We start from the raw sequence: 12454 nt of genomic DNA, 5'->3' as shown, positions 1-12454 counted from the left end.
TGCTCTCCCGGCGCCCGCCGCTTCCCCCTGCCCGGGGCAGGGCGCGGGACCTCGGCTATGAGTTTTCCAGAAGCTTAAGGTAGACAGTTTGCTCTGCTTTTGTGGAGAAACTGCCGAAAGAAACGAACAAGCAAACAAACAAACAAATAATAGGAGAAAAGAGAAAGAAAAAAAAAAAAAAGCCCTTTAATTCTAAGCTGCTCTCTGGTGTCCCCCCCGGTAGACCATTAACTAACCGGAAGCGCAGGGTCAGAATCTGCATCTGGATCTACCAAAACAAAGCGGGTTAAACCTCGTGTGTACCGGCCGTGCCAGTGCTGGAGGAAATTAGTTTGAAACTCTCACAGACACTGTGACTAACCTTTTCTAATCTAGTCTTTTACCCTTTGACTCATAGTTCTCTCCTTCAATTATCTGCCTGTCAGATGGTAGGTTTCAAACTAACACATCATGCCGTTGATGTTAAGGAGCCCGATAAGGCTATTGCTTATTGCATTGGTGATGTGTTTTAATTGGTATTGGTGAATTAATAAGCAAGGGTCCCATCTACACTCGGAATCCAATTTCAGCTCTTGCTAATTTTGCATCTTAATGCTGACTGACTAGAAGTCTGTTTGCTTTTGGAAGATCAGAGCGCTGGCCCGGTGTCTGGGCTTTCCAACTACCACATCCAGACCAGAAGTAGTGGGAAAGGCTGTCACAGAATTGGCATGCTTCCATCAGTGGTAGCAGTATTTAGTAGGGGGATATTGTCATATGGAAAATATAATGGTATATTTCAAATGTTTTTCAGTTTTTCATATAGTCAGCTTCTATTTTTTCCTTATGTTATTAATCAGATAATTATTGTTTAGCATTGTACATTGTAGAATGGAAGCGTTTTAATTGCATGTCTGCATGCAAATTATTGCAATATGCCATATATATGTTTCTGTACATAAAATATCTTCTTTGAATGCTTGACATTTTCTCTTGCAGTCATGTGAGGTGGAAAACTGCCCTTCTGTAATCTTTAAGGACATGTTTTACAATACTGATGTCTGTTTTGGACATGTGTTTTAATACTGCTACAATCATTGCTTTGTAGCAGCAGATATATACTCAAGGTGTGTTGTCTTGTCTCTCCTGGTTTGCAATTCAGTTATTTGCTTCCTTCCATATCTGAGAAGCTTTGGTATTATTTTTATCATTGTGTCATTCATTTGTCTTTTTGGTTCTCATTTCAAATAAATATCTTTAAAAAGAAACCTGATGATTTGTATGGTTGTGGTGATACATGATGATGTGAATTTCTTTTCATTAGGTCCAGGAAGAATAAGTAAATCCAGGCTGGAAGGGAGTAAAAAATTGTTTTATATATAATTTTCCTATCAAAAGAAAAGCATTGTAACAACTGCATTTATAGAAGGAAAAATATTTTTTCTCTTATTGCTATACAGAGAGACATTGGTCGTTTTTTGTTAGCTTGCTAAGCGTAGCTTTGGACCTTTTTGAACCACTTTGTTTTTTACTACTTAGTACCTGTAAAGATCATTGCAGCATCATCTTTATATTCATTGTCTCTGTGTCATAGCATTTTTAACAACCTGTATTTTTTTTAGATAAAGTATTGGAAAATAAACTTCCTAAAACCTACAGAATATATTCTGCTGGATTACAAAAATGCTGTTGCTCTTTTCGGCTACTTGTTTTTGCATTTCCTTACAATTGAAAGTTCATCTTAGATAACAGAAAATAGTATCAAGGAGAAGAATAACATTTTTTCATCAAATTCTTAATGCACTGTCATGATTCCTACTCCCCTCACCCCTTCCCCCACCCCCTCCATCCCTAATAGGATGAGATCATCCTCCACAGGGAAATGTGTATTCTGCTTGAAAGAGCATGGCATCACTGCATTACCTAAACCCAGATGAGGCAATTCTTAGTCTGTTAGAATCAGCATCATCCTCCAGAGAGCACTGCTGTTACCCTGACCAGTGCTTTAGAGCAGAAAACATGCTGCTGGTTAAAACGTGCTTTTGAGTGCCTAGCAACAAGAGATACCTCCTTGTGGATGTCTTTTGTTCTTTAAACAAGTGCAGATGACTTGGTGCCTTAAGGTGCTCAGAAATTGATGAATATTAAAGGTGAGTTACAGATTCTGTTCTGAAGATAAAGCATGAGAATTTCAATATCTAACCAGCGTTCTAACCAGCCTTTCTAGACAATCTCTCTAGCTTCTGTAAAGTCTCTTAGACAAGCTCCAATTGTGATGAAGTGGAATGCAGTGAGCTCTAACACTTCATTAAACAATTGAAACTGTAGGCTGTGAGCTAGGCTTGCAGAGGCTTTAATAAGAAATGTTTTTATGATATGGTATTACAAAATGTGTTTTACATTTTTCAGAAACAAAGTACTATAGTTTGTTGTAATTGTAGGTTTTGCTAGCTACTTTTTCTAATTTCATTGTTTCTTTGGCATTGGATCAATTACAGCAGTTTTAATCATAATTTAAGGTCACTTACATGTTGAAGATCTCTCTTAGTGTTTGCAGCATGCTTTATCATTTATGTTGTAGAAGCACTCAGTGCTTGCAGCCAGTTAGGTCTCCAGTTTGCTTTCTTAAGTCTGCTGCTGTTCACCAGTGGTGTTCTCACCATTACTAAACCAGCTTACTAAACCCAGTGCCTAAAGGGATGTAGCATTTTGGTTGGAGCACACCTGATGTGAACTCAAGACAGCCTAGTGATCCACTTACCCTACCTAACGATTGCAGGATCTGATCTGTTGGCCAGAGCTCTTAGCTTGCCATATACTTTGGGTGAGTCTTTTTCCAAGTAGCTCTTGGTAGCCCAGGCTGGCTCATATGATGGAGAGGAGCTGGCCACAGCTCACGTAGGCACACATTTACTAGTTTACACCCTGTGCTTCATGTACTTGCAGATCTTCACAGTATCAAAAAGCTGGGACAAACACCTGGGGGTTTAGCAGAAGTTGATTTCTGTGCTGACATGGCTACACTGCTGTCAGTACACCTGCTGGCAAGTTTCGATGATAGAGATGGTACATGATGCTGTGCTTTTTTATGTGGTGTAGTTGTTTATTACTGTTGGTAGACAAAGAACGAGTGAGGAAGGAAATAAACCCTTTCCTTGTCTCTCCTATTAATCCCATTCATAGTGAAGGTTTTGGGTTGTGCTTTTGCACACAGTGCTTCTCCAGAAGAACGAACAGCACTGAGTTGCATCAGAATTGTGGGTCGATCTGGTTGGATGTTTTCCTACAAATAAAATTTTGCTCAAAAGTTTCAGGCTGAGACCTCAGGAAAGCTGGAAACCAAAGCCAAGGATGATTGTGGTAGGGAGAGGGTTGAAAGAAGCAGAGAAACTCCTGGAAGCTGGGCTGTGCAGGAGCAGGGGAATTCTAGTGTTCTAATAAAAGTAAATAGCAGCCCACAGCATAGGGTTCATTTCATCAACTATTTGAAGTTATATTGTTGTGGTTTTATGTAATTTATATTGCAATTGCCTTCACATACACCAACTAGAATGGGATGCAGTGATGTTTCATTTCAAACAGAATGCAGAGAAATTACTCATTTCTCAAAATACTATGACCCAAAATCTAATCTTCTGTTTTAATTTTTGCACATCTCCAATAATTTGTACTGCTTGATTTTTGGTTCTCAATTTCTAGTGCATGTAGGAACATTGCAATATTTTAAAGATTGTTTTTAATTTGATTGTCTCTTAGCCTGCTTTTTGTAGGCCTTTTCAATGATTTGGTCTGACTTTTTCCCAGAGTTCTTTTACAATGCAATAATTTAGAAAAATATTTCACGTTCTTCTTTCAAAGATAAAATACGTAGGAATTACTCCGAGATGCTATTTTTTTGTCTGCTAATACTTCTAGGCTAAAGTTATTCAGTGAATTGTCATAACATTTCTATTTTCTTACATTTTCAAGTTGATAATTGAAAGTCATAATGGCAGACATTGGAGATGGACCACATTTGGGGGCAGATCTGACAGATGCAAAATCTATTCCAGGTTTCAAAGGGTAAGTGAGATACTTTTGGTTTAAGTCTTCTATTTAAGTCTTGAAGAATCTTGTGCTGTAACTGAAGGCGAGAGCCATAGAAGAAATAATGCTAAGAAGAAAAGTTTCAATTATGGTAAATTGTTATAATAATAAACAACTATTAGAGTTGTACTGACTTAGAAAATGTACAATGTCTGACAGAACAGGCCACATGCATGTACAAAGAACTAAAAAGCAAAATACTTGAGGTGCAGCTAGACTGGGCTTAACAGGATTATGAAGTGGTTAGCTCTTCTTGAAAAGAGACATCTGTGTCTCACCCTAGACTAAATGTTCACCCCTTTCCTTGAACTGCTTTTAGAGCTGACCTGAACCTGTGGCAGACAGTCCAGCTGGTTGAGCTGACCTGCTGTAGGGGCTGTGTGTGTGGAAGTAGAAGTGCAAGAAGAACTTATGGGGTCGAAGGGAGGAAACGCAGGCCTGTTCTTCCTGGTGTCAGCTGGTTGTTACACTGCTCTAGCACTGTCATCAGATTATGCTCTCTTTGGGAAATTAATTTGGTTCTGAAGTCATTCTTTTTAATATTTCAATGAAAATCAGGTTTAAGAGTATTACAGACTTTTTATTTGTAAAATACAGTATGATAGGCCCCCAGTCTTGTAACCACTTACCCATGTGCTCAAATGAGACTTTTAAAGTTTAGCATGCTATCAATTACTTACCAAGAATCTATTGCAGCAAGGAATCTCTCAGCCTCAAGGAGTAATCTTGAGAGGCATCCCTGTTCAAGGGGAGATCCTGGTGTGCAGCCCTCTGCCATGCAGGAGAGCTCAGGGGGCCCTGGGCTTTATGCTATATATGGAGTAAGATAATTGACTTACAGTTGTATTTGCATACCAGCCATGTTTTGGGATGGTGCATGCTCAGCTAGCCCTTAGATGTTGAGGAAGATTTGTGGCCCTTAGCTATTGTGTTATCTGTCTCCCCAAAGTCCATCTTCATCCAGATGCAGCCATCATGACTACTACCGGTGGCTATTGCTTAAGCAGAAAAGGAGCACATATCTGCCACATCTTTCTAGGTTCTGAATGTTTACTTTCGAAAATTCAATGGTAATATGACTTTCGGTTAGAATTCAGAACAGATTTGCGTGCTCAGAGCTAACCTTGGCTCCAGGTACATGGCTTTCAAAACATGATAGTAAGAAAACCCAACTGCTTCCTTGTTGATATAATAGCTGGCATCCTTAAACTAAGTTTTCATATTCTCCTGTGCAAAGGCATTATAATTTTAACACATTTATTCCTTGATTCTAAATTTTAAGCTTGTTACAGGTTGCATAGAAGGCTACTACAAATACAGATGACACTTCACTTCTTTATTAAAATTCATTGTGTATGTGCACATTTTAACTGAAACAAAAGTTTTATTTGGGAGCATATCTGTACAAGGCAGTTTCATTCATTTTAACCTCTGGGCAAGTACAGTCTTCACTTAAATCTACCAACTGATTTCACAGATGTAACTTAGAATCATAGGCTGATTTGAGTTGGAAGGGACCTGAAAAATCCTCTAGTTCCAACCTTTCTGGCATGGGCAGGGACACCTTTCACTAGACTAGGTTGCTTAAAGCTCCATCCAACCTGGCTTTGAACACTTCCAGAGGTAGGGCATGTGCAACTTCTCTGGGCCACCTGTGGCAGTGCCTCACCACTCTCACAGTAAAGAATTTTTTCCTAATATCTAGTCTAAACTTACTCTCTTTCAGTTTCAAGCCATTCCCCTTCGTTTTATGACTACTTGTCCTTGTCAGAAGCCCCTCCTGTCTTTCCTGTAGCCCCCTTTAGGTACTGAAAGGCCACTAAAAGGTCTCCCCAGAGCCTTCTCCTCTCCAGGCTGAACAACCCTACCTCTCTCAGCCTATCCTAGGAGAGGTACTCCAGCCCCCCAGTCATCTTCATCATGGATTCCTCTGGATTCAGTCCAACAGATCCATGTCCTTCTTATTCTGGGGACCCCAGAGCTGGATGCAGTGCTCCAGATAGAGTATCACCAGAGCACAGCAGAGGGGCAGAATTACCTCCCTTGACCTGCTGTCCACTCTCCTTTTGATGCAGCCAATAGTGCAATTTGCTTTCTGGGTTGCAAGTGCACACTGATAGGTCATTCAGTTTTTCTTTTACTAGTACCTCCCAGTTCTCCTCAGGGCTGCTCTCAGTCCGCTCATTATTCAGCCTGTATCCATGTTTGGGATTGCCCCAACCCAGGTGCAGGATCTTGCACTGGGCTTTGTTGAACTTCATGAGGTTGACACAGGCCCACCTCTTAAGCCTAGTTGACATCCCTTCCCTCTAGGGTATCAACCACACCGACTCATCTTGGTGTCATCAGCAAACTTGCTGAGGGAACTTCTAGAGAAAAAGTAGCAAACGTTACCAGTTTCATTGGGTTTGCTAAAATAACCTATTGTTGTTACTATTTTGAAAATTGAGAGATAGGAATTAACGCCTACATTTTTTCTGGTTTCTGTGCAGAAGGAACCTACCTGCTAGCAAGTCTATGGACTCTGGAATTCTGCCAGACTACAGTTACAGAATGGATTATCCAGAAATGGGGGAATGTATAATAATAAACAATAAGAACTTCCACAGACATACTGGTACTACTTTCAAGTTTTTAATTTTTTTCCTTAATTTAGATAAATTAGTGCCATGTGTTATTCTTCAAAACTAAATATGCAGACCAATTTTGATTGCACTAAAAAATTAGGTCATTTGAATGGGTATGATTCATTTTGGTGCATTCTTCCAAATGTGCCGAGAGGGAACACATTAGGGTGTAGCAGTAACAAGGAGAAAAATTGATAGGCAGTACAAGTCTGCTTTACCTTTAAGTCATGAATTCTATTTTGCAAATAAAATTCTTTTTATGTCCTTACATAGATAGGTAGATATAAAAATAAGATCTAGATAAATCTACAATACAGGTACAGAGAGTGGGAGATGGTGTGCATGTGTAACAGTACAATGTTTTTTCTGTTTGAGTGGATCTGGAATAATAGAATATTTCAGACTGATACCGTATAAGTGAGAAAAGAATTTGGCTCAATCAGACCATGCCATCTGTATCATATAAAAAAATAACACATTTCTTTTATGTATAGGGATGCTATCCCGTTCAGGTACAGATGCGGATGCTGCAAGTGTCAGAGAGGTTTTTATGAAGTTGGGATATAAAATAAAGATCAACAATGATCTTTCATGTGAGGACATTTTTAAACTATTGAAAAAAGGTAAGTAATAATATGTTCAGTGTGTGTATTAGTGTATTAAATCAACAACTGTTTCCAAATACATCTCTAGCCCTCACATCTCTTCTTCCATTGTTCCTTTAGATGACATTTCACACCTTCCAGTGATTTATTGCTAGGATGACATGTACATCATAGTTTCTATGTTTATTCATCTTTGCTGTCTCTCCATCTTTTGTGCCATGACTGTTGTCTCCATATCCTATCTCGTCTTCTAAAGAAGGCTGGAAAAAAGGCTGAACCTTAAATGCAGACTGATTTATATTCTGACCCTGGGATCACTGAAGCTCTGTGAGTTGGAAAGAAACCTGCTTGATTGGGTAGAGGGGGTCTGTGCTACATGCTTAGTGGTGTGGCCCAAGAGAGGTTCTGATCAAGGGACCAGAACTGCAGGTGTGTGGAGTGAATTACTCTTCTAGAGAAACAACTCAAGTTTTGTTTAACTTGTGAAACAAAACACCTTTCTCCCAAGTGAGAGTTTTATACTACTGTGTTAATCCTGCTTTGTTTGGACATCTAGACCCTTAAATTAAGTGGTGCCTGGAGGTATTGGTAGCCCTGGAACACAACCTATTTTGTTAACTGTTGGAAAGTTCTCTGCTGTGACTGTGACTCATGTCTACTTGTGCTTTCCCAGACTATTTCGGGTCACAATTTAACAGTAAAAGTGATCCAGTGATTATTCCCAACAGCCAGTTAGCTTGCAGCAATCCTGGTCTTGGTTTTTTGGGTTTTTTTAATGGAAATGTTTATTAACATAGATGTAGGTTCTTTGGTGCCGGTTAATGTTTATGCCAGAGAATGTTCCCAGGCATGGTTAAGTTGTTAGTATAGTTGCAACCAGTCTACTGACAGTAGCTGAAAGTGTGACTCTTCTAAATGCAGTGCTTGTCCATAGATTGTAGAAATGCCTGAGTGTGCATCACTTGAGAAAAATATAAATAGTTCATTTTTTCCAGAATAGAGATTCAGTGTTTTGGTAAGCAATAAACAGTAAGACTTCAGCTGTACAGACTGTTACATTTTTCATGTACAAACTCTTGCATCTTATTGAGTTACCACTCAGAGTTCCTTTTGGATCCTTTCTTTTAAATCACATTTGTATCTTTTCATAAATTCAAAAGAATCATCTTGGCCCTCAAGTACAATTCCCACAAAGTCAGGCAACAAAAGACATTGGAGAATATCTATTTTATGCTCTTTGTCTACCCAAGATGAAGGGGAAAAAAGATATAAATCTACAGACACTTTATATCAAGCTTAAATGTCTTAATTTTTTACTTAAAGAGCTTGAAAAATCGTTCTAGACCTCACTACAGGTCAAAAGTGAGAGGAGAGGGATAATGCCAGTACCTAGGTCCCTGCAGCAGCAGCAACTTCCGTGCTGCATTCAATTCCCATGTAATCCAAGCAGCTAAAGCATCTCCAATTGGAAGGAGAGAGATATAGGACTTCTCCATCCTTTCCCAAAACTCAGAATTTTCCATCAATCCCATTGCAGATCACAAGACCGACCATTACTGAATGAGTGAGGTTTGTCTTCGAAACACTCTCTTTGTTTCCTCATGGTATTCCTGGCCTAGTTCTGTGACCACGTCTTAGAATGGGTAGGGTTGGCCTTTAATTTGGGGGTTTCTGTGTCCAACCTCCGTAAGCAAAGTAGGCAGACTTATTTTGTTCAGAAGTGAAAACTGGTTGGATGTTTCTAAATGTGGGAATTAGTTCTTAAAGACTTCTGTCACATAGGAAGGATCAAATGTTCAAAATTTTTAGGGAATGCGGGAAGTTAAGGTAATTCTCTTTTTTCTTTCAAGTTTCTGAAGAAGATCACAGCAAGCGAAGCAGTTTTGTCTGTGTGTTGCTAAGCCATGGTGATGAAGGACTGATCTATGGTACAGATGGCCCTCTTGAACTGAAAGCATTAACAAGCCTTTTCAGAGGTGACAGGTGCCGAAGTTTAGCAGGAAAACCCAAGCTCTTTTTCATTCAGGTGATGTACAGCTGAACAATTATCATCAAATCAGTCAGATACTTAAAAAAATACCATTTCCCACTAATTATTAGCGCAAAAAAGTTAATTCTTTCTAAAATTGATTTAAATGGAATTACTTTTGGAATAAGATTCTTTTTGGATCTAAAAGTGGCACAATCTGCCCTATTAGGTAGGCAGTATTCGTAATAGATGAGATTGCATTATCTTGATTCTATGGATTAACTAAAAACTTAGCCAATATTTTAAAGAGTTTCTGAATATAATTTTGAATGAATATCTATCTTATCCAAAATGTGTAGTTGATTTAAATAAATGCTAGCTACTTTTCTTCCGAGTCAGTCTAATGGAAATGTGACATGTAAATTCTTTTTATTTTTGCAGTTTTTTAGTCAGAATATTATCATCTGAAAACCTGAAAAAAAAAATCAATATTCTGATCGTGATCCCTGCCTTTATTTTCTTTATTTTTAATTTTATTTTGCCATTCTTCTTCCACCAAATAGGCTTGTAGAGGGACCGAATTAGATTGCGGTATTGAGACAGACAGTGGATCAGAAGAAACAATGTGTCAAAAAATACCTGTAGAAGCAGACTTTCTGTATGCATATTCTACAGCTCCAGGTGAGAGATTGTGTCTATATGTGAGCCTCTATTGATGCTAAAAATTAAAATATTTAGTTGTATCCAGTCAGTGGGTGATTTCACTAGTATGGGATATCCCTTCGCTCAGTTTGGGTTAGCTGTACTAGTTGTGTCCTTTCTCAAGATTTTGTCCACCCCAATCTTAATGATGGGGCAGGGGGGATGTTGGGGAGACAGTGCTGATACTGTGCCAGCGCTGTTCAGCAGTAACCAAAACCGTGTTGTGTTATCAACACTTTCTAGCTACCAGTGCAAAGCACAGCACTGTGAGGGCTGCTGTGGGGAAATGAACTCCATCTCAGACAGACCCAATACACTCTTTCATGGAAATATGGATTTTCTTCTCTCAATCACTTTTTCTACACTGATTTGATTCCTTTTTGAGGTAGTTGCTACTCTCAGTTCCTACAAAACCCCCACCAAACCCTGAATATACATCTTTCTCCTTAGCAAATCCTCAAATATTCATATGCTGGAAATTGAGTTAATCAGGGTTGTACAAATAATTTACAGCAGGAGGAAAAGGTATTATTCTGAGAAAACAAAGCAATCAGATGTCCAGAAGTGGATGATAAACACCAGCATATTATTTGCATATCATCTCTATTCACATTGCATCCTTAAGCAAAATCAGTAGAGGCAGAGCCTTTGGTATGCCCTTTACATTACCAGTTAGCAGAAGTAGGTTTCAGTCTTTAATTCATGCACATAGTCCTGCAGACAGTGACACTGAAATCCATTTTGCATCTTGGCTCCATCTGTACTGTCACCTCTCCTTTGTGTTCATGTACTCTGTGAAGTAGTAAGTGATCAATGGCTAAGATTGTTGCAGCAGAAGATAGTTTTCCTGCCTTTTGACTTTCTACCTACTTAAAGTTTTCTTAGATTATAAAACATGAGAGGATTAGAAAAATCTTTTGAGTTGAAATTTGAAGAACCTAAATTTTATTTGTTGGTGGTTTTGAGTTTTTATTGATTGCTATTGGAAAAAATGCGTTGTTCCCCTAATTGCTAACCTGTCCTGTATCAAAGGCTGCTACATCTGATCACTTTGATATTGCTCTCTTCCACAGGCTATTACTCCTGGAGGAATTCAGCTGAAGGCTCCTGGTTTATTCAGTCACTGTGTAAAATGCTGAAGGAACATGCAAGGAAGCTTGAACTCATGCAGATTCTAACTCGTGTAAATCGCAAAGTGGCAGAGTATGAGTCCTGCTCAACTCGACAAGATTTTAATGCAAAGAAACAGATTCCATGTATTGTCTCTATGCTCACCAAAGAATTTTATTTCCCTTCCTAAAAGAATTTTTCAGTTCATGTTTTTATCTGCAACTTATATGCAGTGTTAGTACAAAATAACACTTTTAAATCTGAATAACTGTTTACTACTGTGTGTGGCACAATGAACTATCTCAAAGTTAGATATGTCCGTTATTAGAAGTAAAAAGTAGTATGGCTATGTTAGAAATGCAAACTTGAGTAGCTGAAGCACAGGCAGATTTCAAAGTAGTGCTCTGAATATTGCAAACAATTAGGAAGGGGAGACTGAAGAAAGATCACATCATTTATCAGAACTATTTGGTGCTACATTGCTCTTTGCTGAAGGGGCAGAGAAAAACAGTTCTTGTAAATAGTTTGGTTTCATATCTTACAAAGAAGATTCAGGATGTGCTTTGTGTATTAATTATGATTATATGATAGCGTTGTCACACATTTCTCCTTAACTCAAGTTCTAGAAGTTTAGGTTATAAATTAACCTAAACTATTTTTATAATTTTGGGCATAAACTGTGGAAAACAGCCATTTCACTTTTTTACATACAAGTAGGAAGCATGTTTAGAATACAGTCAGTTTTTCCTGATAATTTTTTAATTTTGTGCATGGAATATTTGATAAAGCAATTATATCAACATGGTAGCTGTTTCAAAATAAATTTTGTATTCTGACCTTGAAGCTGAGTGCCTAAGGGACCAGTCTTCCAAGATTTCTTTTTCTGCAGCTCCCTAAAGGGTGGAGCTGTTGGGGCATATTTGGGGCTGTATCAATGCAAAAGGAAGTCTGCATTCTGAATAGTCTGCTTTTGTCTTTCTGGCCTTAAATAAGAGTGGGTTTGCTCTGTGCTACATGTATACCATATGTAATCTGTGTGAAAACCTAGATTTGTGGTACTGGAGAAATTTAACTTCTTTACTACCAATTTGAGTTAATTACAAAACTTTAGCTAAAATATGTTAACAAATAGTAAATTTCTTGACTCCGTTTTGTAAAACAGATTCTACAAAATTGTAAAACATTTCTGCTTATGTTTCAGCTTGTAGCAGTCTAAGATCAGAGGAAGACAGAATACTATATGACTATAGGGTGCTTGCAAAACAAGACTTGAAACTCTTCAGATTGTGTAGCATAAACAATGTTAGCAAATTGATGTTCACTTCCAGAGGCATTTGGTACTTTTTTAAAAATTAAATACTGTTTCCTAAATTGTA

At 38.3% G+C, this 12454-nt stretch overlaps 1 protein-coding gene across 1 annotated transcript in view; it reads left to right on the top strand.

Annotated features, from left to right (window-relative positions):
• Window positions 1-12454, top strand: part of CASP3 (caspase 3) — a 12888-nt gene extending 434 nt beyond the window's left edge. The window contains exons 2-7 of the mRNA XM_064652655.1: window positions 3810-4041; window positions 6558-6682; window positions 7187-7315; window positions 9148-9323; window positions 9830-9947; window positions 11042-12454. Coding sequence (XP_064508725.1) covers window positions 3968-4041; window positions 6558-6682; window positions 7187-7315; window positions 9148-9323; window positions 9830-9947; window positions 11042-11268 — 849 coding nt within the window. The 5' untranslated portion in view covers window positions 3810-3967 and the 3' untranslated portion in view covers window positions 11269-12454. The remainder of the gene's footprint in view (window positions 1-3809; window positions 4042-6557; window positions 6683-7186; window positions 7316-9147; window positions 9324-9829; window positions 9948-11041) is intronic.

Source organism: Pseudopipra pipra, chromosome 4 (genome assembly GCF_036250125.1).
Source record: "Pseudopipra pipra isolate bDixPip1 chromosome 4, bDixPip1.hap1, whole genome shotgun sequence".
In the NCBI taxonomy this organism is placed as follows: domain Eukaryota; kingdom Metazoa; phylum Chordata; class Aves; order Passeriformes; family Pipridae; genus Pseudopipra; species Pseudopipra pipra.
This window is presented reverse-complemented; position numbering and strand designations above follow the sequence as displayed.